This window comes from Poecile atricapillus, chromosome 5 (assembly GCF_030490865.1).
Source record: "Poecile atricapillus isolate bPoeAtr1 chromosome 5, bPoeAtr1.hap1, whole genome shotgun sequence".
NCBI classification, from domain to species: domain Eukaryota; kingdom Metazoa; phylum Chordata; class Aves; order Passeriformes; family Paridae; genus Poecile; species Poecile atricapillus.
Window position 1 is genome coordinate 16,245,855 of NC_081253.1, and position 26,941 is coordinate 16,272,795.

General features: G+C 40.0%; 1 protein-coding gene across 2 annotated transcripts in view; it reads right to left on the minus strand.

The window, feature by feature from the left end:
* Nucleotides 1-12,257, minus strand: part of LY75 (lymphocyte antigen 75) — a 45,578-nt gene extending 33,321 nt beyond the window's left edge. Inside the window, exons 1-11 of one of the 2 annotated variants that reach the window (XM_058839832.1) lie at nt 11,985-12,257; nt 9,424-9,798; nt 8,388-8,561; nt 7,975-8,139; nt 7,289-7,399; nt 5,491-5,631; nt 3,726-3,914; nt 2,877-3,034; nt 1,932-2,042; nt 616-704; nt 118-290 (exon numbers count right to left, since the gene is read on the minus strand). In XM_058839832.1, the coding sequence (XP_058695815.1) occupies nt 118-290; nt 616-704; nt 1,932-2,042; nt 2,877-3,034; nt 3,726-3,914; nt 5,491-5,631; nt 7,289-7,399; nt 7,975-8,139; nt 8,388-8,561; nt 9,424-9,798; nt 11,985-12,066 (1,768 nt within the window). In that variant the 5' untranslated portion in view covers nt 12,067-12,257. The remainder of the gene's footprint in view (nt 1-117; nt 291-615; nt 705-1,931; nt 2,043-2,876; nt 3,035-3,725; nt 3,915-5,490; nt 5,632-7,288; nt 7,400-7,974; nt 8,140-8,387; nt 8,562-9,423; nt 9,799-11,984) is intronic. The other variant, XM_058839833.1, reaches the window with a different exon arrangement.
* Between the last annotated feature and the right edge of the window lie 14,684 nt (nt 12,258-26,941).

Here is a 26,941-nt window from a genome sequence, read left to right on the forward strand (position 1 = left end):
GACATAACTGTGAATTACTACTTTATTGCATGCTTGGAGTTCTGTAACATGGTACTCCAGTGCTTTCTCAATGTAAAAGGATAGCATATTTATGAGTTTTTTAGTTTTCAAGTTTACCTGGTTGCATGGAATTCCAGTTAGTGTATGTCACAGCTTCAGGTGTTTCCCCATTCACTGTACCCCAGGAATATATTCCTGACTGGCTAATATCCTGCAAACCGGTCCAGAAGTACTTTTCTTCAACTTTGGTGTGTTTTCTAATTAGACTATTAATAAATTCTTGTTCAAATCTGAAAATCCACAGATTAATCAGAGTCAATATTTGAAAGACACCAAACTATGAGACAAATTAAAAACCAGGAATATTACATGAGTCAGTTCAAGCAATCATCCAGGCAGTCCCATATTCAGCCTGGGGTCAGCAGGCTGGGAATTCTCATACTTCCAAGAAGGTTTCACATTGTAGGTTTACCATTGTCACACTGGAAAACACGGCTTTCTAGTTCTTGGCAAAAGCAATTCTCTTTCTACTTTTTGCTTATAGACCCTTAGTTATGATATTAGCTCCAGGATTGTGATGTTAAAACCTGCTCATAAATTACAAATGTACTTTACCTGTTCATCACTGTGAGATTGCACTGGGCTCCAAATGAAACTTCCATTTTATCAATCCTGTAACAGTAGTTCCCATGTTTCTCCCATCCCTGGTTAGCGAAACAAAAAACACATTTATACAAAACAACCTAATTTAGGCATTACCTACAGGGGAAAATAAATCATTGCCAACAGTGGCTGGCGCCCACAAGCTGGCACAGCATATACAAGAAAGAAATGCACTGTGTCACACACAAGGTCCACTATCATCAACTCTCACAATCACAGTTGTAAAAAATAATGCAGCAACAGGAATAAAATACACCACTGTTTTAGCTTGCCTGGGCAGAGTCTTCTGACCACTATGGGCATTTACAGAGAGAAACACAAGGGCAACAGCCCAGTCCTATCCAAAACAATAGGAGTTTTCATGCTGTTCCACTAAGGCCAGGATTCAAACACAAGAATACTAGGAAGGCATACACCAGTGTTCCTTTACTTCTGAGAAAAATACTTGATACTGCAAATGTGTGAACTTACAAAATTTCTCTATCATTCCAACATTTCTCCCCATATTTACACTGAAATTTCAAGAAACAGTAATGTGTTAACTCTTTTCTAGCCTAGCAATGCCACTGGTGTCTGAACAGCACAGAAAGCTATAACCCTACATGCTGGAAGTCTCTGAAAAGACAGAGTTAAAAGGTCACATAGTAAAAAAGATAAGGAGTAAATATCTTTCCTGTTGCAAGCAATATGCCACACAGAACTGAACCAAGTAACTCTGAAGTAGCTTGCAATACCATCACAGGCTAGCTCAAAAGACAAATACTTTATTTAAGCTGTAAGATGTCACACTGTAATAAAAACCAACCAAAAAACCAAAAAGCCCCCACCCTTATTCAAGTCATAGAACAAAAATGAGAGCAAATGAAGTGCAACAAGCCTAATCCCAGTTAACAATCTCTGCATATCTTTATGTTGCAAAGTACTTATCCCAAATTTTAAAACATAATTTGAGCAAAAACAACAAAACAAATGGTGCTATCAATAACATTTCTAATAAAATTAACTTCTTTTAAATAAATAAATTAAAAAACCATAATCTTTCCTGGGTCCAAGCTCATAATACTTTCATCAGTAGACTGATAATACATTCCACACCTGCTTAGGAGGATGTGAAATTTGGTTTATGATATATAAATGTCCTTTTTCAGATAACATGTTTCACACACTTTACTGAACAGACAAGAAAGAAATGGAAGTAGAAGAAATAAGTGATTTCAAGCAGGTTTCTGAGCAAAATGACAATGTAAGAAACAGAGGCTTCCTATTACCTCTTCCAATGAACAACTTTCATCTGATTTTGTTTCATTCAAAATCTCTCCTTTTTTCTTGCAAACGTATTTCAACTTTTCTTCACAGGATTTGACCCTCCACTGTCCCAGCTGTGAGAATGAAAGGAAAAAAAAAAATTTGCAATTCTAACAATCTTTCAATTTCTATGTTTACAGGGGCTGTTTCCATTGGTGTGAAAGTCAAAATGCCTCTGGTATAGCTACTGGGTGGGATGCCCTGGATTATATGCACAGGAGCACGTTTGGAAAGGAGAGAGAAAGCTGACACACATGGAGATGGGAGGATTATGGATCACATCCAAACAGGAAAGAAAAGGCCAGGGTGGTGCCAACTCTCTTAGATCCGGAAGGGAATGGGTGCAGGAGGTGTGTTCAGCTTAACGTGGAAGTAGCTCAGAGGAGTTGAACACAAGCTCCGGTGCCAGGCTGATGACACAGCAGGCAAATGCGTGCTCCACTTTTCTCATGAATCTGCAGGATGGGATACAGCCTGCTTCCCACTCCTAGTGGCCTCCTTTCTTCACCAACACCCTTTTTAGAACATTCCATCCTCAGACTGGTTGACCCAAACTGCTCTGGAAAATGACTGAACCCAGATTTCCCTTCCTTACTACCTTTCTGCCAGAGACATGAAAGAATACAGTAACTCAAAATACAGAGTGACAAGGCCAACTGTCTGGCCAACAATGTGGTAGTTTCAGAGCTAAGACTCATTTCTTCCATTCGTTGCAGTACACAGCTGTAAAGTTCTAGCTAAATAATTTTCCAAAATTTGCTTGTAGAAAAATATATTTTAAAGATTATTCCAGAAATAAGAAGAGCTATCTGCTTTATTCTCCTCCTTGACTTTCACACAGACCAATGTTGCCTATACTATGATGAAAAAATACAAACCAACAAGGAAACTCAATCCTGTATTCCTACCTTGCCTGAATATGACACGCAGTTAGGAGTACTGTTAAAGGGGACTTTTGGTTCATTCTGATCCCAGTAGGTGAAAACCACAGGCGAGCGATCTGACCATTTGAACAAGGTTGGCACATCGTCATTCTTGAGACCCATCCACATTTCCTCTTCAGCATCTGTAATATAAAATTAGGACAAGACTGTTGTTTCAATATAATATTCAAGCTAATAGGAGAGCAATGTGTTATCAGCTAAATTCAATTTTTTATCATACTGGGCAGCAGTGAAAAATGCTGTGCAGCAGTGTAGTGTTTTTATTTATCTTACAGTGAGAAAAGGTATTTGACACAACCATAATGTATGTTTGTTATCTTGTTTCTTAACTTATATTCATGACGAGTAAGTTTCACAGAGAAGGAACAAACAGGGAAAAAAACCAACCACAAACAAGCAGAAATATCGAACACACAAGCAAAAAAACCCTCAACCAAATTTAGAGTGTATGCAAAGACATGCATCAAACACTACCGATACTATTTATTAGTTCAGTGACTCAGCAGTCAAAATATTGACCCAACTATCTATTATTCTCTTTGAACCAGCAAATTAAGCATAAAGTATTAAAAAACTAGAAGTAGGTTAGCCCAGTAAATAAATAAGTTAGTAGACTGAACCAGAGCAAGTCCTGACACAGGAGGCCTGGATCTGCACAGCAACATTCAACACTAGCTTGAGTACAAGCTCAGCATTAACACTCACACTTAAAAGCTGGAGGTTGTAACAACCCTATGTTAGAACATGGAAAGCAGTTTGTAATTTATGGTGTGCAGCACTTGGTGCTTGACTTTTACAACTACCCCAACTCACCATTATGAAGCTTTGTAACAACCAGTTCAACATCTGCTAATGAGTGAACACTGATGAGGTTACTCTTATTTGCTTTGCACAACTCATCTGCTGTACTCCAAGGTGCCTGCTTGCTTACGGGCATGTAGCAAAAGCCATCGTGGGGGAGCCAGCCTGGATCACAGCGAGTATCCAAGTGTCTCCAAAACTCTGACAATGAAGAGAAATAGAGTTAGAGGCTTTGGTTTCACATTGCCTAGTGCAAGGTGTTGGCTTTAAAGTCAGCAGCACCTTGAAAATAGCCAGAAGGCAGCAATCAGAATGTGTTCACATCTCTTCAAGGCTCATGTAAGAAAGGGTCACAGCTTAGTCAAACAAATAGACTTCAATGCAGCATTAGGAGAACTCATAATATTTTGGGGCCGTGAAGCAGGTACAAGGAGAAAGAAGTTAGTGTGAGTGAAAGTAAAAAGCAGGACTGCATTACATTAAGCCTGTCTTAGTGTAAGTGAAAGGTTCAGAAGAAATTGTAAGCAAGATTTTAAAAGCAGCTGAAGACATCCAGTCGATTCATTGCAGGAAAGAAGCATACAACTCAAAAAACGCTTAATTTTAAAGATTTTTTTCCTCTCAAGATATTCAAGAATACTAACTAGTTTCAATGGATGCTGAAAAGGTATATACTAATAGCCTTTCTGGTTCAAAACACACTATAAAATACTCCAACCACAGGATTTTTTTTTTTTTAAATGAATAAAGCACTATATAAACACTGGTAATAACTCTACATACCCCACTGAGGAGCCAGAGAACAGACAAGAATTGTTAACTGATAACTAGCTTTCAGAGCATCACTGCAAAATTTGAACCACTTCAGTTAAATTTAAACTGATTACCATATCTTCTTCAAATGCACACACCTCCTCAGGGGGAGCTGGAGAGAACATGCCTTAGCCAGACACACTCCACACCCCTTATCCTGTAGTCCTCCCTGTCATTAAAAGACAATTACCTTTAAGTAAAAGTTTTTGCAGAAGAGCCCTACAAACTGGAGCTCTGGGAACTGGGTAAGGTCAAAGCACACAAAGAAGAAGAGGTCATGGACATGGGAAGGGTTGGACATTCAGGTGTAGATAAATGGCCAAGAGCATGGAAGCAGTTATAAGTCACAGCTGGACACTGTAGACATTGAAGGCCTCTGTGTGTGTGTGTAGGCTGGAATAAAGGAGTTATTCACTTATAAGAGTTGTTATGGGTCCAGTAAAGATTACACACTGAGCAAACTACCAACTCCTGCATTCTGGTTTGCAGTGCTTGGCCTGGTTTCAGAGGACAGTAAGGTTATTTGACTACTTCTATTTTAATTCAACAGAGTTTGATCCAAGATCCAGGTAAGCCTCATTTTATGTCAATACACACCAAGAGCAAGAGAAACAGGCTTAAAGCAAAGGTGGAAAGGTTTGGGATGCAACTGCTAGTTCCAGACTTCCAGTAATACATGAAAGAAGGCACAAGCCATGGAGGAAAATGTGATGAAAAGGGCAAGACCACTGCAAAATGCTTTATGTGTGAATGAGAAAGCTGCAAATAATGAAAACTGTTTGTGATGCATCATCTTGACACTGAAGAAACAGAGTTTGCTTCTGCTCTGCTAAAAAACCCAAAGCTGTTGTGAAAATGTTTTGGCAGAGATGCCTGAAAAGGCTTGGGAGGGAAAAGAAAGACTCCATAAGTCAACATTATACTTGTATTAACATACAGAACTCAAAAATGCAAACTGTCCTACCTGGAATGCTTGAAACTTCATTGAGTGACTTTTTACAAGCATATGGAAGCTGAGTCCCACAGTGGTAACTCTGCCACTGACCTGAAGCAGCATTCATCACCACACAACTTGTCCCATCCAGTGGGGATAAACTCTGCATATCTATAGACAGGAACAAATAAAAACATAACAGTACAAGTTATCAAACAGTAAGGCAGTGACGGCTTCCTTTTACTACTGGTTTTCAATACAAAAATAGCACTCTTTGGATAGTACAGCACCTTGTATTTGAAGAACATCATTTGTATCAGCTGAGGGCAGCTGTCCTAGCATAGGTCCCACAGAATGTTTTTTCTAAGAGACGAAGTTTCAGAATCAAGGAATCTTGACTTCTTTTGCAATGTTTAATCATAGAACCAGGAGGAATGTTCTATTTACAATACAAGAAACCCTTGGCTGAGGACTTTCCCAGACTAGAAATATCTCAGGGGAGAGCCATTTTTGCAGCCATCAGTTTCCTTTGGCAGTCCCATTCCACCCTTACTCCAAAGACAGTTCTGCATTTTCTCTCAATGCTAACCATAACCTTTACCGTAACAGAAACCTTAGACAAGGCCCCAGATTTAAAACAGCACAGAGAATAGCTCTTTTTGCAGTCTTCAGCTTCCCTTGGAGCACCTTTCTAATGGAACTTTTTGACTCTGTTTTTATTTGAGCCTCAATGCAAACCCACACTGTGCCCTACACAGAGCATCTCATACCCTGTACTGGGTTTGTCCAGGCTCACAGAAAAAAAGGCTCAGGCTAAATCTCAGTTCTCCATGAAAGAGAACAGTGGGACAGCGACAGGGTCTTTTCAGAGGGGTAAAGTGAAAGGAAAAGTAATGGGTTCAACTTGCATGTATCGAAATTCCTGTAAGGCACGAGTAAGTAATTTCACAAGATGGGTAGACACGAATATGTCTGCCATGACTGTGGACTAAATTATGCCGCTGTAACTCAGGATAGTCTGGGCTCTAGCTCTGCATTACAGTCCTACAGAGTGGTCACAGCTCCAGAAGAAGGTGCAGTCAATAGTACAAGCAGCAAAGTTCTTAACGTTTCCAAAAGATAGAGCACATCTGGGAAATCCCACAGAAATTTCTTAGCAAAGCTGTCAAAAAAATAACAGAAACCACTTCTCAACTTCTCACAGAATTCCAGTTGCAGGACTATGCTAGAAACTAAAGGAAAAAGGAGAAGTCCACTTAAAAAACTCAAATTCAGTTTGAATGACAGAACAACATTAGTTTCCGTATTCCTGATGACTATTACTCTGGAATTCTCATATACACATAGATTCATGAAATATTTGTGAGAACATTACATATTCATCCTGAAAATTCCAAATAGTGTCACTAATCTTACTATTATCTTTGGAGTAATTAAGATAGGTTTTTCAAAGGTTTATACTTCTTTCATCTTCACCTTGAAACAAACTTAGGCAACCTTTAAGTTTAAAAACACAAGTTAAGCTTCTAAGTAACATCAGTCCTTGCGCAAACACAACCAGAATATTTGAGGGAAATCAGCGTCATTCTGCCAGTGGGAGGCGAATTTAGCAGCTAGGAAAGCTGTGGATACTTTACTAAAATGGACTTCAAAAACACTATTTATGTTTTACCTTTTTAGAGATCTAATCAACTGTAAATATAAAATGAGAACAGAAAGATTCGCTGGCTAGGAGGTAAAGATGCTTCTGAAAATGAAATGAGATAGAAAAAAAACTAATACTAGTTACTGTTGAGAATATTGTCAACACCACCAGAAATATCAGTACCTGGATGCCAGTTGAGAAAATTCAAAGGTTTGTGATCTGACCACTGCCAACCACCAGAAACATCCAGTTGATTTAAGCCAATCCAGAAAATCTCTGCAATGTCATCCTTGCCTAGAGACATTTTTTTTAAAAGAAAACAGTAAGTATAAAATGTTCATCCTTTATTGATCTCCTTTAAATTAAAAATGCATTCTGAAATGGCATGCATTCCAGAACAGAAAGATTGCTACTATAATTAAACATGGAAACTTTCTTGAACTGAGGGGGAATTAATCCATGTAGACCTTCCCTCCCAATGTCTTCAGATGTTTCTCCTTTGGTTTTACAGTCCCAAAAGCATTTGGATAATTTCTCCAGGTCAAGACTGAACATCAGGGAGGACAATTTCATAACAAGAAAGTAACATGCTGCTAAAACACCAACTGCCACCCTGGCCTGTATTTAAGGTTTTGGGGACATTCCTCATTAACAATATGAACAACATCTAACTGCTATAAAGAAATCATACAGATAAATTTGAATAACTCGCCAAAATGAGACTAGCACCTTAGTTTTGCTATACAAATGAAAGCTAAAATACTTAAAGTACAATCAACATTTGACCCAGAGATTTAGGACAGAAACTGAAGAGCTGCCTCCACTTTATAAAGATTTCCCAATATTCATATGTGAATAATTACACCTACCTTGTATGTAACTTAACTCAGATGCATTTTGGATGCTAAGTAAATCTCCTCCTTGCCTTTGACATGAAATATAAGCTTCCTTCCAAGAAAGAGCAGACTGTGTATTAAACTGGTAGCAATTTTCAGACCCTGGATCATGTTCCCAGCTATCATGACAACCATCCTCTGTTTAAAGGAAGAAGATACTTGTAACTACAACTATACAGGAACATTATGAAAGTTTCAAAACAAAAGGTTTTGAATATAATACTGAGATCTATTGATTTTTATATTGGTAATCACAAATACTTGCAGTGTAAACCAACACTGCAATAAAAAGCTTTTACACAGCTTAACAGCCACATGAAGGTGGAGCTGTACATCAGAGAAATGACAGAATGCTTTTAGGATGTCTATTTAGAAACCCAACATGCCTGGCTGTAAGCAGACTCCCCATTTTCCATCTCGAGAATAATCTTCAGAAGTGGCACACCATTTCCCACCCGTGTGCATTTCATCCTGAATGCAGTCATGATGCCACACCTTGTTATACAGAAAGGGAAACTCACAGGGTTTACCATAAGAGTTGCCATCTTTGGTATAAACTTCTGCAGAAAAAAGAAAAAAAAGAAGTAAAATAAAGAAGTAAATACATCTGCCTTGCTTTGACATGGAAAGTACAGCAAATCAGCGTTACTGCTTGTACAGACATAGTTAAACTAAATGCATGCAAATCACACTTGTGGTCTTACAATACCATATCTTATTACAGATAATATACAGCAATGCCAGAACTGGAAAAAAAAAATACATTGAGAAATATTTTTCTGTACTTTTTCTTCTGAGAAAGCAGAAAGAAAAAAAAAAAGCAGAAGCTGTTTTCATCATCCTATCAAAATCCAGGTGCCTTGCAGAGTCCTATAGAAGGAGGACTCTTAACAATCAACACATACAGAAGTGGGAAAAGGTAAATATGCATTTTCATCACTTCTTCCAGCAAGCATGAGATTTCAGACAAGACTGGCTCCCGTGGCAAGTGCAGACTACCATACCAAAGTTCACAGTCCAGCAGGCTGTGAGCTGGCAGCATGCTCTGAGTTTGACTGTATAGCCTACCAGAAAAGAAAACATCCTCAAATCCTGCTAACAGGAAAATTCCCATCATGGTGAGGAGGACAGTGTCAGTTCTGAGAGAAGGTTGTTGTTATTTAATAATTAAATAGGGTTTGCACTGAAATATGGGGCAGGGAGGATTTAAACCTGCTAAGAAAGCCACTCAATAACACAACTTCTGCAGTTGTGCTGGTATTTTTTATTAAAAACCTTTAAAGTTTCTCTCTACAATCCAAGATTCTATTGCTTTACTGATGTCTTTTCATGTAACTAATTTTAAGAACTTATTCACACAGACATACTCAAAAAGCCCTTAACAAATAAAAAAAAAAATCTCCAAAGTGCAAACTTACTTACCACGGTAGGGATACCGACATATGTCACTGGAGGAATTGTTGCTTTTCCACTGGTCTGTTGCATTTATGCTTGCAGTCACATAGTTATTCTTGATAGTCACTTTATACTGAGATGCACCAATGATGGAAGCATCAGCACATCGCCACCACAGCATCAATTCTGAGTTACAATCAACCATTTTCAGGCGAGACACTGATTTGGTGAATATATCCAGTCCCAGGCACTGCTTGGACCCCAAGTGAAAGAGGCGATTCTGGGATACCCATTTCCACAGAGTTTCACTTGTGTCCCTGCAGTCATCTATGACTATCAGTGAGTTTTTAACTTGTATGCATTTGTTCTGTCTGTCATGGCGAATGGTAAAAACATCATTGCCTGCATAAGAACAAACATAAGGCTATGATTCAGTATCATTTTCACAGGAAGGTCATTTTTAAAAGGGTAATCACATTCTAAGAAATGCTTTCAGAAAAGTGACACAACTGCTGTTCATATGTTAAACCACCTCTTTTGTAGAAGCCACATTCAGCACATTTTCCTGCTCTTTAGTGAGTCTTAACTTCTGGGGGAAAAGAGATCTTCCCAAGTCTTTATAAAATGAGGACAGACAAATTGAGATTTCTAAGTCCAATTCTAGCAATAAAAATTCTTACTCATATTTAACATATACTGATTGCATCAGCCCCTAATTAATTTGCAGACTTACTGGGTAAAGAATCTTGTCTTCATGCCTATCTGCAAACACAGTAACACACACAACAGACACCATAAAATATAATTAATAATAGTCTTCACTTACTAAGCACTTTCTTTTAAACTCTGTATCATATATGATACACAGCAGGAGAAGTTTACATTTCAACCAGTCTGTGGGTGCAACTGCAGTACTGCTAAGTTAACTGGCACTCCTTTGAGGAGAGAGTTTTAGAACGACTATCCTACCAAAGACAGCACACAACAGGAGGAAAATTTTTAAAATTATATAGGGACCCCACTTTCATTTTCAGTTGTGATAAGTTTCATTTTCAGTTCTAGCATAGTTTGTGATTAAAGAGAAAAATTAAAGTTGATAAAACATAGTATACCATTTAAAAAGTACATGGATCACCCTACTAATTTAACACCTCTGTCAGTATAAGAACACTTCTGACAAGCAGCAGTAGGTTTAAGCGAACCATGAAAAAATGCCCTAAAACTATTTCCATGCCCCAATAAAGATGGTTCCACAGTACAGAACTTTCGCTAATCAGGCTGAAATGGACCTTGGCTGTCCCAGACCCACAAGGCTATTATTCTGCTGCTTAAATAAGGAATCTGCTGAGTAGTATTTTGTATTTAATAGTAATGCACTGTTGATCAGATTCCTACTGCGTTTTTCTGTTATGACTTACTAATAGGTTTGGCTGAACAAGAAGGAAAATATTCAGTGATGTTATGCAGTGAATTTTACCACTACTTCCCAGTGTACCCGTGAATTTTCCACTGTGTAAGTGCCAAACAGTATTTAAATAGTACTTAGCTATCACACTGTAAAGAAGAATCTGTAAGTCACCCACCTACTACGGTGAATTTTTTAAAGTATCACCCTTCAACCAACTGTCCCTTTCATGCTGTAAACTAACACATTTCAACAACCAAACCTGCTTTTGTGGTATACTTTAACCCTGTGCTTTTTCAGCACTATATTGCTTTTGCTTTTTATTACTCATTACTTTCTTCCTATTTTTTAATTTTTTTTAGCCTCTTCTCACTGTTTCTTTCACTTCTGCCTCCACAACCGTCATGCCGATATCAAGTGGAAAATCACTTTTTAAAATTTCCCTGGAAAAACTGCTGATGTCTCACCAAATCTCTCAGTGCAGCAATTTATTAGTAACAGCTCCATTTCAGCGCTCTGGCCATGAAGTTTTAGTAACATCTTCAGCTACCAACTTGAGCCTGTTACTATTACAGGCTATAAAACATATGTGAGGTACAACTCAGCGAAGAGCTCGACTTGTTTCCCAGAAGCTCTGACTAGGCTAGCGGCTTTGGCTTACAAGAACTAGCTCAAGGTGAAACTTTCCCACCTGCTTCCTGTCGGGTTAGGCGAGCCTCCTTCTGCGTGTCCCCGCGCCAAGGCAGTACAGGATATAGGCAGGGACAGCAGCGGCTGCGGGGCGCGCTGCCGGGAGCTGCCCGGCCTCGGGCGATTCGTGCCCCCGAGCTGTCAGGCCAAAGGCCGCGGCCCGGCCCGGCGGCCGCGGGCACCCCCTGCGAACGTGGCAGCCGCGGCCGGCGGGGCAGCGGCGGCTTTCGCGACGCCCCAGGCCAAGCGCACGCTCCGGGAGGGAGGTCCGGGGGCTTTTCCCTGCCTTCTTCGCTTCTCCTTCTAAGTTTCCCAGGTTGTTTCCACGCGGTTGGACTTCGCCACCCAGCGCAGCGCCCGAAGGAGCCGCCAGGGCGGAAGGCCCGTCACACCTCCCCCTGACCCGTCCGGGCGCCCGTCGGGGCGCTCCGGGATCCAGCGCACCCCCGCCCCGCCTGCCCCTCGGCCCCCGGCGGGCGGGCGGGCGGCTTACCTGCGGGGTCCCGGCGGGCCGCGCAGCACAGCAGCAGCCAGGCGAGGCCGCAGGCGCGCAGGCAGCGCCCGGCGCCCACCATCGTCCCCCGCGGCGCGCAGGCTGCGCGGAGCGGGAGCGCTGCCGGGCTCGCCGTGCCCCAGCGCCGCGCCCGCCGCTCCGCCCCATTGGGCGCCCCGCGCGCGTCACTTGTTGCCAGGAGGAAAGCGGCCCCCGAGGTTGGGGCGAGGCGGGGCCGCGGGCGGGAGCGGGGCTGCGGACGGGGGAAGTGAAGTCGCGAGCGAAAACGTGAGAGGGAAGATGAAGGGAAAGGGCGGGGAGGAAGAGAAAAAAGAGGGAAAAGTAAACGGGATAAAAATAGAGGAATTAAAAAAAAAAAAAAAAAGAAAAAATGGAAAACCCGAAGAAAAACCGGAAAAGCAGATCTAGTTGTCTCGTGGTCATTAAATTTAAAACTCAAACAAACAAACAAGAAATCTTAGAAGCTCAGTTGGGGAAAAAGGGGAACGTGCCAGAAGTGAAGAAAAGGTAAACGGTGAATACAGTAACCTAAAATGAACAAGCACGCTGAGGTAAAATATTTAAAACGGTACAAAGAATACACATCACGCTGCGATCCTCCATCCCCCCTGGCCGCGGGGCCACGTGCCATCCCCGAGGCAGGAGCTGCTAGAATTGCAATTGTCTGAGCCGTCCTTGCCGCCGATGGGGGAGGAGGGGATGGCTCTGCGCAGTTGAAGTAACTGTTGCTGACAAAATTTTGCGGGTGGCTACAGGAAGTTACAGAAACCAAAAGTAAAAACACGTACGTGGCGAGAAACAACTGGCCTGAAGGAAGAAAAGAGAAAGAAGAGAAAACCGGTAGAAATTACGTGAAATGAAATCAAGTTTATAGCTGCGTGCTGTCTGATTCAACGTTTACCTGGACAGGCTGTATTGCTCAGGCTCCAGCTATTTAAAAAAAAGATTTGCAAAGTCACAAGAAAAAAGCTTTTTTTTTCCTAGGAAAATCTATTTTGATTAGACTTGGCAGAACCATTGTTCAGGGAAAGAAACACTAAATTTACGTAAAAGTGGGAAATGCAATGTGCTGTCTGTTTCATGCACTTCCATTGCGCCCATCATGTAGGAATGTGCACACCCGGGGACACAGGATTTGAGGGTATGCCAGGCTGGGAATTGAGTGGAAATGCAGTGAACAAAAACAGACACCTGCAAGTTAACAAATGTTCTCTCCTGCTGGAAACTGCAGAGCAACACATGGCTGCCAAGGCAGGAGCTATTTCGAAAATCAGAAATCAGGTTCAGGAAGAGAGGAGTCTGTAAATGTAGCAAAATCAAATCTTTGTTACCAGAAATAATTCATTTTTCAGGAAGAACAAAGCTTTAAAGTCTCCACACAGAGAATGTGAACCAGAAATTCCCCACTAGTGAGCCTGATACAAAAGCAAGCCATTGAAACTAAAATTAAATATGTGGTGGGATGGTGTGTCTCTTTTAAAATAAAACAAAAAGCAGGTGTGAACCCTGCATTCCCATCAATCTTTCCAAATGTGTGTTATTATTAATGTACTGACTGTCCCAGTTTGGGGATGGTTTAGTAGAAGAGTTTCACTTTGAAACTAATAGCGTGCAGCACGTATTAACTGCACACATACCAACAATTCTGAAATTACCAGCATCCTACTTACCACACATATATCAGCAAATATGTGTATTAATAGAGGGGAAGTTCTCTAAGGTATCTCAACATATGTTACACATGCTTTCAGATACATGCTTCTCATTTCAGCTCCTTTTTTGTTTCTTGGTTTATAAAATCGTGTCTTTGATAATGCAGACTCAAACCCTGATCCTGGCTCAAAAATTAAAGAATGCCCAAGAATAGGAAAAATTGCAGTTTGCATTGGTGCCTTTTAGTTTCAGTTTGGGTTAATGGGTATGTCCTACACTTAAATTCTGTTATGCATTATTGTAGGAGGACATACAAAATGTACATCCCTGGTGAACCCACCAACCAACCAAAATTTTTGAAAGAACATGCAGGAAAAAATGAGATTTGGTGTATGTCATGTGATAACCTATGGAACTCTAATACAGTTTTCTCTTATTGAAAAAGTCTGTTTGTGTTCAAGTTTATCAAAGTTGTAACAATGTCAAAGCCTACTTTGTACAGGATTTATCCTTTATTAATGAGGCTTCTGCATTTAATATGAGCTGCACAGCAGCCATCACTCAGCATAACCAGTGAGCAGTTTCTGTATTGCAAGTCACAAGCATTGTATGTCCCTGTGAATGCCTACAGCTCACTTCAAAGCAGACCTAATGGCTGAACAAATTTCAACCATGCCTGTAGAGATAACCAAACACAGAGTTTCAGATACAGGAGGGCCCAGCCACAGAGCTCACAGTAATGCATAGCAGCCTTTTGCTTCCAAGAGGACTACTTTGCCTTTCCTAACAAAAAGCCTTTCAAGGTGCCAACATCATGACTAAGAGCCTTGTATTTCTAGCAGGAGTCTTTGTTGCTTATCAGCAGATAATTTTTTTTGCCCTTACACCCATATATTTTTAACAAAAGCAATGCCTGTAGACAGTGTCAACACCTGTCTATCCATAAATCTCCACCCCATCTCTGTTCTGCTCACCACATGAAATAGATACTTTGCATGAGCAACCTTCCTCCTTTGCATTCAACACGTTGTAATCCTGTTTTTCTGGCTAAGTTGAGTGCATCCACATATGCCAGTGAGCACAAAGGGAATGATGGAAAAGGATTTGCTACCTACTGCATCTCGTGAGAGTAGAAAGAGGATCTGGAGATGGTAACTTCTGCTTTTCTCTGCTTCCTCCAGCAATGACTTTGAAACTGGGACATCTGAACAGGGATCACTAGTTACTTATCACATTTTTAACCTTGCAGCTTGGGTGCTTACAATACCTAAGTTCTTATAGGGAAAAAAAATAAAAATCAACCAAACCAAACCCAACAGCCACATGAAGGCTTACAGGAGTTACAGGAGCAGTTATTTCCTGAGGGAGAGGACTCTCTCCAAGAAAATCATGGTAGCCACAAAGCAGCCAGCAGACAAAGATTTCAGTGCTACCTAGACCCTACTACTAAGTTTAATATTAGAGCATGGCTTTGGTTTGAGTGAAGTGCCTGCTAATCATCTAAAATATCAGATCTGGACACATTTAAAGATTGTTTAATGAAGAAGAAAGTTGGAAAATTGCATCTTTTGCCATAAATGCAGCTAAAAGCCAAATGATTATTTTTTGACAGACACACAAGTTTAGTTTGATGAGTTGATCCCAAGCATAGCTATGAAAAAAGTCACTAAAATGCAAAGGGGAGGTGACAAGCATCCAGCAACTGATTTGGATAAAGAGAGACTGTATCCAGAGAGGCCTTTAAGCAGTAACTTCAGTTTAGCTTTGCATCAACTCCATCTGGATGGTCTTTTCTTCATGGACACTTACTTAATTTGCTGCTTTGTTTTTTTCAATGGATATTGAGGACCTAATTATTTTTAAACATCAAAGAATATTTTGCTTTTAGCAAAAAGGGAACACAAACAAAGATGGCTTTTCTCTGTTGTTGCTCTAGATTTCCTGTTTCCAGTTGCAGTGGCCTAACCTTTCAGCACATTATGAAACTCGTATTGCACAGTAAACTTAAGATGGAATCAAATGCTCAGCTGAGTTTATATGTATTTCTTATATCTCTTCTATGATCTCTGTATGTATCTTTGGCACAAATTCCAAAGTTTTGAGGTTTTTATTGAGCTTGAAGGGTTTACATTACATAGGGAGCCTTACATTTGACTCTCTTTAAGCGTCACCATTCATAATAAATACATAGATGTTATTATAGCATTTTAGAGACTGTTCTGTTTCTTCTACTGCATGTGGTAGATAAACTTTCAGAAATAATAAAAGGCATTACAGACCTTTTTTCTAATATCAACCTCCTTTTTTACTCAAACATGACAATGGCAACTTCTGTAGTGCTGCCTGTCTCTGTCCTGATGCATTTTCAAGTGCTCATGTTCAGGCCCACTGAAATACTAGAAACAGGTTTGGGAAATAAGACAAAGAAAGGAGTGTGGACACATCCACATTGCATGTTTGTTGATAGCAAAGAATGTCTTTCTCTGGGTGTTGGTTTGGCTTTGACTGCTGCAATCTCTGTGTGCTTCTGGAACAATGACAAAATAATATAAGCAGTACTTTAACGTTGAGACAACCGCTTGAAATTGTAAATGGTAAATGATACTCTTCTGTAACACTCTAAAAAAGGGTCTCTGATATCTGTACGGTGCATTTTCAACTGAACGTGCCTTGGTTTAGAAGGTCTACTGGCAGAGTTTATATGCTCAATCTCCAAAAAAGCTGTTCTCCTTTGTCACTGTGTCAGTGTGAGATTATTACTCAAATTATGATTGTGGGAACTGGCAAATAACATGATATTTTGTACCACATTACATTTGTTACAGAAAACATTATTTGAAGGAATGGTTTAAAATAAAATCAGCTATAATTTGGAAAATTGTTTTTAAGCAAATACAAATTAATTCAGGTAGAAGAACTCTTAAATTTGAAAAGTGGGGGAATTTTTGGTTTTTGTTTGTTTTGGGTTTCTTTTGATTGGGTTTTATTTTGTTCCTTAAATATGCAAAGCAGAACAATCTCCTAGAAGTGTTGGGGAAGAGCCTGTAGTTTTGGGTCTCACATGTTCTGGAGGCAAAATTCATCCCTGACTAATAGCAATCCCTAAAATGCCCCCTGGGCCTTGTGTTTGACCAGGAAAGAGCAACCTTCAACAAGCAGATGAGAGAATGGTTTAAAGGGCAAAATTGCAGATTGATCTGAGCTTGGGACTACTTTTGAGATAAAAAGAGTCTGTACAGAAGCAGTGGACTCACTGAGGGCTAAACTGCTGTAATTTAAAGGTTGTGATTGACTAAGATATAAACTGAGTAGCAGCAGGAGTGGGGAACTCACAGTTCAATATGCCATCAACAAAGGTCTGGAAACTGTGCCTTTCTGAGTGCGGGAGAGGCCAGAGAGCAAAAATAAGAATACAAATAAAAAAATAAGTAAATAAATAAAATACCTTTCAAATGGGAAATGAAGGAGTAAACAAACACTGGGACTACACATAACTCTGTACCAATGCTAAACATCCAATGAATAAGTGGAGGGAAATCAAATGTCTGGTCTTAGACAAAGACAATGACATGTGACACACATGCAGGCCAGTTTAGTGTCAGATTATAGAATATACAGAAAAGGTAAAAGTCACCTCTGCTGATATGGGATAATTAAATTTATTAATGAGATCTTATAATCAGATCAAGTAAACAAAATAGGAACTCAGCAGGTGGCAGAGAATGCCAAGGCACCAAAATGTCATCTTTAAGCATTTGTAGTCCTGAGCCTGCCACTTGCCTGCCTGACCAGAAGGACAGAGAGAGCATGCTGAGAATGATCAGATGGGCAAAGAAGGTGGGAAATACTTCAGATAACCTCCATGTTGTCTGGACACTGCAGCACTGTTATGTAACACAGACTACATTAGACTCCATCAATGCTGCTTCACAGAGCAGTAAATCAGTAAATGAGGTAACTTGATGGAAAAGCTAAAGGCTAGCAAGCCTAACATCAGTAGCAGGCAAAGCAGTAGAAACTGCAATGCAGGATGGAGTTAATGTGCACCTGGATAAACATGATCTATTTGGGCAGTGCCAATGCATCTTCTCTAAATGTAGTATTTACCATCTAGGCCTCTCGACAGGTTTTTGATTATGTCTGCAAGCATTCAGACAAGAGTGATCTGGTTGATATGCTCCACCAGTTATTTCTATATCTGGATGAAAGCTCCTGCTGATTGAACAAATCAGCAGGTGTTCCTCACAAGAACTTGCTGTTTTGCATTTTTCCATTGATTTAAGGGGCCTTTGTTGTAAGGAAATTATTTGTACTTTAGACATTATTTCTGTGAAACTGAAATAGCTTTTGTTATTACCCATAGCTTACATGAAGCTGGGACTTGAACAAGAACTACCTGTCTGTGACTCAACACTCACACAACTTGAGATAAAGTTTGTGGGTGGACAGTGCATATAAATGAGTTTGTAGGACTTCTATCTGTGCTTAGCACCATGGGTGAATCAGGGAGAGACTATGAGGGTATTGCTATCAGGCTGTCATCACTGCACAAGTACTGCTGGGGAGCTGGTTTCATGTGCTTGACACAGAATGCACGAGGGAGAATGAGAAAGATGAAGATAGTACAGAGCAGCACAGATCCCTTATGACTCAGATCTGCAGTGCTCTGCACTCAGACTAACCAGCAATAAGCCTCTAGGCAAAGCTCCAGAGTAGATTTTAAGCTATGAAGGCTTCAGGATTTGGTCACTTCAGAGATCACCTCTGCATATTTCTATTGCAGAGATCATCGGTTGTGTCCAAGCTGAACCTGTTCCTGGCTCTGAAAAAGCAAAGCCTGCTCTCTTTCCTTTCCTGAGGTTGTCAAGGAGTAAAGCTGCTCTTTATGATTCTGGTAGCTTCTGGAAAACATACTTTACAATGCTGCATGAGTAACTCTAGTTATATTTTTAAATGTTAAAAAGAGAAAAAAGAAAAATATAGTAACACTATATATTCAGTAAAATACCTGAACAGTACTATTATCACTCTTTGATTTGTATATGTCTTGATTCTAAATACACCCAAATAAATCACAAAATTACAAAAAAATTAACCAAAACAGCCAAAAACCAAACAAGAGGTTATAGTAATCACATGTGTGTATATTTCTAGTTGGTGATCTATTTAATTGATGCTTACCTAAATAGTCCTGTTACTTTAATGAGTGCATCTATATTTCTTGCTCTTTTTTGGAGGCAATAATATGCCCATAATACTAAAGCATCTATTTTTATATATATTCTATTAAGCAATGGCACTTCATTCTATGAAGTCTATAAGTTTCTTAAGTTTTGTTTGTGTTTCAAACTGAAACATTTTAGCCATGCAGATTAAACTGGCTGGTTCTATCATAGGCAGTATTTAATTGCCTCAGCAGGAACCTGTGGCCCACAATTTACATCACATCAACATGCAAAACTTAGGAAGCATCAGAAATCTCTTTATAAACATTGAATTGGGAAGAAATATTCAGATGCTGTTGAAATTAAAGTACCTGAGTCAAAGAATCACAGGATCTGTAGAGATCATTTAGTGCACCCTCTTGCTTAGAGCAGACTCAACTACAACAGACTGCCCTGGGTTGGTTCCACTTGCATTTTTAATATCTCCAAGGATAAAGACTGTCTCTGGACAACTCCCTGACAGCCACAATAGTGAAAAAAACCACCTTTTTTGTTTTGTTTAAAAAAAATATCCTATGGGTCACATTGTGTTTATTGCCTCTTGTTCCCTCACTGAATGCAATTGAGAAGAGTCACACTTCATCTTCTTTACTCTCCCTAGATATTTATTTTAGATATTTAGATATATTGATAAGATCTCCCTGAGGCTTCTCTCCTCCAGCTCTCAGCCACTCCTCATATGACAAGCACTCCAATCCCAGAATAATCTTCATGGCTCTTTGCTGGATTCAGTCCAGTGAAACCATATTTTTTCCTACACTGGGAACTCCAGAACTAGAGCTAGCACTCCAGATGTGTCTTAATGCCAACTAGGGGGAAATTATCACCTGCCTAAACCTACTGACAGTGCTCCTAATGCAGCCCAGGATACTATTGGCCAGCTGTGCCACAGGGACAAAGCACATTGCTGGCACATGTTCAAGCTGGTGTTCACCAGGGTTCCCAGATTCTTTCCTGTAAAGCTACTTCCCAGCCAGTTGGTCCTTAGCCCCCAGTAATGTGTGTGGGGACATTACTCAACAGGTGTAGGATTTGGCATTTCCCTTTGTTAAATTCCATGAGATTCCTCTCAACTGATCCATCCAGCTTGTCAAGATCCCTCTGAACAGAAGCATAAGCATCTGGTGTATCAGCCACTCCTCCCAGTCTTCAAGTGTCTGAAAACTTGCTGAAGGTGCACTTGTTCTATCATCCAGGATCATTACGAGGGTGTTCAACAGTATTGGCCCCAGTACTGACCTCAAGGGTACACCATTAGAGGCTGGCCTCCACTGGATTTTGCACCACTGATTATAATCTCTTGAGCCTGGCATTTCAGCATGTTTTCAATCTACTTCACTATCTACTTAACTAGTCAGCAGCTGGTTAATGAGGATACAGCCAGTGATGAAAGCCTTTCTGAAGTTAAGACAATTAACATCCTCTGCTCTCTCCTTGTCCACCAAACTAGCCATTTAATCACAGGAGCCTATCAGCTTGATCAGGCATAATTTTCCCCTTCATATATCCATACTGATGATTCCAAATCATCTCCATGTCCTTATTTTTTTGAAATAATTTCCAGCACGATTTCCTCCAGCACCTCTCTGGATATTGAGACAAGGGTGACTGGCCTGTAGTTCTCCACATCCTCCCTCTTCTCCTTGAAGCAAGATATGGAATCTGCATTGAATTTCTAGTCCTCCTCTGATCACTGTGACCTTCCAAACATACCTGAGACTGGCCTTGCAATGACATCTCACTAGATCCATGGTATTATTTATAAAAATAAATTAATTGAAGTCAAAGTGATCTCTAGCACTATTTGTGTTTGCTCATACTTTGTTTTCATGTCCAACACTTGTGTTTAAACTTGTTTTGTTAGAATAATAAAATATACTCTGACTTGGAATCTCCCCTAACCTTTGCTTTTAAAGTCAAGACTCTTGGGTTCCCTTTTGCTTGTTCCTAATTTGCCATATCTGTCACGTCCTGTCTCGCAGGGCTTGTGGTTACAGAAGTGTGTGGGAGTAAAGGTTAAAGATAAATACTAGGTTTAACAAATATGGTTATTCTTGCCATAAGGATTCACTTCTGAAGTTAGTGCTTGGATCATCCTATTTTAAGGTAGGATCTCAATTGCATTCCATATTTGTGCCTGAGTTGAAGTTAAAAATCAATATACTTTTAGCACTCTGTCTCTCTGAAGACTTCAGGTTGTCAGCTCAAGGGCTAGGTTTGTAAAGGGGACATAGTCCAGCTGCTGGACTTTATACCAAGAAGTAAATATTCAACAGTTCACAATAAGAACATGAGTGAGACTGTGCTCCTCCAGTAGCAGTACTTTTTGTGGGGAAACAGAATAGGGATGCATAAATTTCACTTTGTGCTCTAGTAAATATTTCAGTGCTTTGAATGAGGTGTGTCAGCTCCAAAAGGAAACACTGATCACTTGCTTTAGCTTGGTAGTTATTGAATTAATCAGGATCAATGTGGATTCAGATTCAGAAAAAGGGATTGCATTTGATTTTCTTTTAGCAAATGTGCTCGAACTATTGTGTATGTTTTAAAAAAGGGACAACAGCATTTTCTCTTTCACTGTCTGGGAACTTTCCTGGGGCACCAGTTCATTGACAGTTTAGAGAACAGTGAGGAGCTGAATAGCTTTGATTATATTTTAGTAACTGTCTGGATTCCTGCAAGTGTATTGACAGAAAAAGGAAGACTAAAGAAAACGTGAGCCTGCTGCTGAGTGGGGTTGTAGTAACACAGGATGCAGACAAGAGATATTCGATGCCTTCTTCACCTGTCTGTATAAGCAGGGTTTGTTTTCAAAAATCCCAGGCCCCTGAGACCAGTGGGAGCATCTGGAGCAATGCAGGCTTACCCTTGTAGAGTAGATGAAAACATTTAAACAAACTGGACACAAACAAGTCTGTGGGACCCAGTGGGCTGCGTCCACAAGTGCTGAGGGAGCTGGCAGATGTCATTGCAAAGCCAGTCTCAGGTATGTTTGGAAGGTCACAGTGATCAGAGGAGGACTAGAAATTCAGATATATGCAGATGCCATATCTTGCTTCAAAGAGAAGAGGAAGGATGTGGAGAACTACAGGCCAGTCATCCTTGTCTCAATATCCAGAGAGGTGCTGGAGGAAATCATGCTGGAAATTATTTCAAAAAATTAAGGACATGGAGATGATTTGGAATCATCAGTATGGATATATGAAGGGGAAAATTAAAAAAACTAAATAGAGTTGCAAATAGTCAGAGAATGAACAAGTTTAGAAAGTACTTTGCTATCTAGTAACTCTCTACTAGCACTTTACCTAGGCATGTAATACCACCTAGAGCATTAAAAAGGCAAAAAATATGCACAGTTCTGATGTTAAACTAATTGTCAAGCAGTTAAAAAGCTTGTCTAACACTAAGGTATTTCTTTAACAATCTGACACCTAATGGCATCACATGGAACTATGGGGAAGAAAACAAAATCAGTTCAGCATCCCGTATGACCTATTTGTTTTAAACAATAATGCATTCTACTACATCTGTTTTGACACTTGTAACAGCTGATGTCTCTGTGCTGCAACCAAGGTGTCAAGCAGGAAAATAGCTCCAATGTTAAGCAAATTGTAAAAATTGTTCCTAAATTTCTTTACATCTTTGATCTTTGGTTGTTTTTTTTTTTCCTACCAGGATTCCACCCCTGCCCCCCTTATTCTCTTTTTCTGTTTCTATTTCATGCCATAGTTTTGGCTAAGACTGGCACTAGTTAAACACTGAACAGCACTGAATTTTGGTTGTAGTGCTCGTATTTAACTCTTTTATTCCTAAAACTCCTGAAATGGAGGAAAAAAAACCCCTGTACTTTCTATACAGCCATCTCTCTGGCCAGACTACGGAGGAAGGATTAGAGCATCTGGGTAGAATGAGATGAAAATATGTCACTGCAGAGCCTACTGTTTAAGACTATTATACTTTTATTCTTACATTTTGGGATTCATATTTTTAAATTTGGGTACTGAATATTTATCACAGTAGCTTCTGAATAATATGAGTTCACAGGACTTCACAGTATGAAGTTTGACAATTTTTTCTGTTTAACAGTTTTGAAAACCCCCCTTTTTTTCTTGCTGAAAAATGGTCAAGAGACTGACAACAGCCTTTTTGCCCTGTCCCTAATGATTTCTATCACAGTAAATGTACAATCTCTCCTCATTCCCTATAGTAATTTCTTAATATTAGATTCACTTCAGTCTCAGAACTGTTGAATCTTACTAAGGGGAGAAAAGACATCTAAGACTGCGTTATTACCCATCTTGAGAAATTCAGCTGTATATCACAAGCTGTCTCCTCCCTTCCTCCTAAAAATACAAACCACAGTGTAAAGTATTTATTTTCCAAAGAGATCTACATTAGGTTTTATATTTTCCCAGAATGTCTGGAATGCACATTTCCAACCCAGTATCTTCCCTAGAGGGTTAATAATTAGCAAACTGACTTCCCCAGCTGGTTTTGTTCAAAGTGCCGTCATCCTCCTGAATTCAGTCAACATCTATCAGAAACAAAGATGTCAAACAAAACATATTAGGCTTCAGTATTCTCTTGTGAAGTTTTGGCCTCCAGCCAGAAAATTTTGTTATTTTCTGTGTAAGCTTTATTTTTCTTTCCCTGACCAGCAGTGAGCATGGATCAAAAGAATGACTACTTAAAAATACAACCATAAAACAAATAAACACTGGCCCTGACATAGCACTGTGCACCTTTGGTTAAGTTTTGCATCTGTACTGGGTGTCCTTATATTTGGGAACATGCTCCAGTGTGAGGTTTCCAGCTTTTTTCAGCATCCCAGAGCATTCCTCTGTCCCCAGAGAGAGACAGAAAACCTCCAAACTGTGTTAGGGCTCTGTTTAAATATCTTTTCCAGAAAGACTGAAGAATGTCCATATCAGAAATAATATTCTTCATCTTGCTGTTGTTATCTAAATGAATTAAATGTATCAAATTTTATAAAGGAATTTTTTTTATGGTTTTATGATCCTGGTAGAACTGGGGTCAACCATTCCTGCCCTTTCCCATAGCTTATGGCTTTGCTTTAAGCGTCATGGGCTTTGCAGTCTATCCCACAGCTCTTGAACCAGATTTGGACACAGATCTACTTCAGCAGATCCACATGGAGCTAGGAACAGATATTTGTAAGCCTGCCAAAAGCTGTCCTGTCAGTCAGTCAAATCTCAGTGCTTTGAAGCAGGCAGTTGTTGTGCAGGAAGTTGATGTTTCCAGTACCATGTTACACAAGAGGAAGAAAGGGGAGTTTGCGACATTGCTGCCTCCTGCATAGCAGGGTGGACTGCTGCTTCTCCCCACAAGCTTTCTCAACCTGAGGTCCAGCTCCAGACTCACTGAGGCAACTGGACCACTCAAAAATGCACCACAGAAACAGTCCCAAAGTACAGCCCGAGTAAAGAGGTCATCAGTCATCCCATCACATGGGTCTGTGACTTCAAGGGTTAAAAACAAAACCAAAACAAAACAAAAAACCAAATCCAAAAAGAGTGCCAGAGAAATAAAAGCAAAAAAAAAAAGTCCTTATTTTTTGCATACATCCTTCTATTTTTGTGCTCTTTATGTAGTGATACTGGACCTTCACATCCTTTACCCTGGATTTGGACTTTAGGTACCCAGGGCAAGTCAGGTGCCTGTGTCCCACTGGCTCCTGTAGTAGATGAATTGTATGACAAAGCTTCACTAATTTTGAAACAACTTCTTCTATCCAGAAGGAAAACACAAATTTAAGTGGAAGTGTTTCTTATGTCCCAATTGCATGGAATTTGTGCCCAGAGATCCTGAATTCTAGCTGCTGAATACTTTTGTGGGTCAGGAAACTGGAAGGTAGTTTGGGATGATGCATCAGCAGTCCCCAAACATAGACACACCAGTATTTTGAGGTCAGGCTTACTCATCTTTACCCAGGGTGACCTGAAAGAGACATCCAGCAGTGCTGTGAATCAAATCCCCAGCAGCTGTGGTGGATTGATTTGTTTATTTCAAAATCACAGTTATTGAATGTAACAGTGCACACTGACCCTACCACTTGCATTGGCTGATTATTTTCAGCCCAGCTATCCCCACAGTTACCTATCAAGTATTTCCTGCTGCAGTTCAGTCATTTAATTCTTGTTCTAGTCTTCCCAAATAACAGGAATAACTGTTACCTGTTCTCTTTATACTTTTGCTTTCACCAATGAATGGCTCTTTCTTTCATCTTTCCTTCCTTGAGGGTTGGCTCTGTGCTACATCAGAACAAATGGTTGAACAACCTGTAAGAGCAGCTGAGACTCACCCAACTTCAACTTCACATTCTTTCAATCAGACAAGAATTAAGCAAATTTACATATAAATAACAATAATGAAATACCATATCCTCAGCCCAGACTAGATTCTGGAAGATTGTGGGGGGTGTGGATGGTCAAGGACAAGATGAAGAAAGGAGCCCACATTGGCATTCTTCCTTCTTCCATTACTTAGTAGCTACATCCAGATACCCTGACACATAAGTGTGGATGTTCCAGAGGTGCCATGTCAGTGAGACAGGCACTCCAGGAGTCTGCAGGGATAAAGGCTACATCAGCTGTGTTCCTGGATATGGTGAGAGGGGAACAGCCACTCTGCTATTTATACTACAAATATTTTAAAGGGTAAAGTAGCCACTGTTTCTGTAGGTATTCTAAATACCTATTCTTTCCAGATAGAAAGCCTCACAGGGCTGATCGGATGCATTTCCACATTTAACTGAATGTAGCTCATGTCTCTTAGAGCCACAATGTATCCAATATGTATAATTCCATCTTTAAGATTTGCTGTTGAAACGCTAATTAAGGTAATTCAATTTTCATCCCACAAGACTAACAGGGCATGATATTTAGCAGCAGAAATTTTACCTTCTTACCTTTTCAGAAAAAATCCTTCTGTTATTCTTGAACATTAAATACCAGAAGTACCATGCCTAGGTCAGGTAAGCCTTTAGATCTCAGATTTCAGGTACATAACAGGTAAGCCTGCTAGCATGAAAAGTAACTTACCAAAAGAAACTAATACACACAAAGCAGATTTGGATTGGGACCATAACAAGTGAAGCCTTACATGACTTAGAGTACTCTTTTACTTTGCATTAAGAGTCTGTGTACTCCAGCTCATTGGCAATGTCCAATGTCAGGGATTCTGCTTGCATTGCTCAATGAACCTGGAAGCATCAAGCTGAGATGGGATCCCAAATCTAGCATCACTGAAGCAATGCAGCCCAAAGCTGCTGATGAGGTGGAGTCTGCCTGTTCTCAGCTCTGTGGGGACTTTCCAGGGGCTTCTCATCTACAATGCACACAAGGTTTATGGCAGAAAGAAGTGGCAAAGCAGATTTAATCAGGTTATGGCTGAGATCAAAGGCCTGAGATCATGCTTTAGAACAAATGGCCTGAATAAATAGCTGCAGAAGAGGAACGTATTTGATTGGATTTCAGAATTCAGTTAAAAAAAAATATTTTTTTGTACAAAATAAATGGAAACTTTTCATTTCTAAAGATGAGCATCCATCTATAAAAATCTGAAAAGATACAGGGATGCTATTGTTCTCCCATGTTTTATGAGACACTGACCCAGCTATTGTAGTCTCCTGGTCCATACAGTGGTGTTGGATGGCTGTCATGCACCCAGTGACAGCCACTGCTGCTGCACTGCTACCTCTGTGCATAGCAGGCTGTTAGTTTTGTGCCTTTCTGGGCATGGTTCAGAAAGACAGGCTTCCCTGTTTTTCTTTGCTAACATGCAGAGGAGAGGAACTTTTGGCCCACTTTGCATTTCAAGATTTATTTTGTATCTACAAATTTAGCTGTTGTGCTCACTAAAAGAAAATGTTTTCAAGCATTTTTTTTCTGAGAAACAGTAGAAATTTTGTCTTTAGGCTGAGGTTAAGAAAAAAGCAGGATAAGGTAGGAGAAGGTAGGATAAAGAAGGAGATAGGGTAGAGAATTTTTGCTGTTTTCTAGCTGTGCACTTTTGGGAACAATTACAGTTGAGAATCAC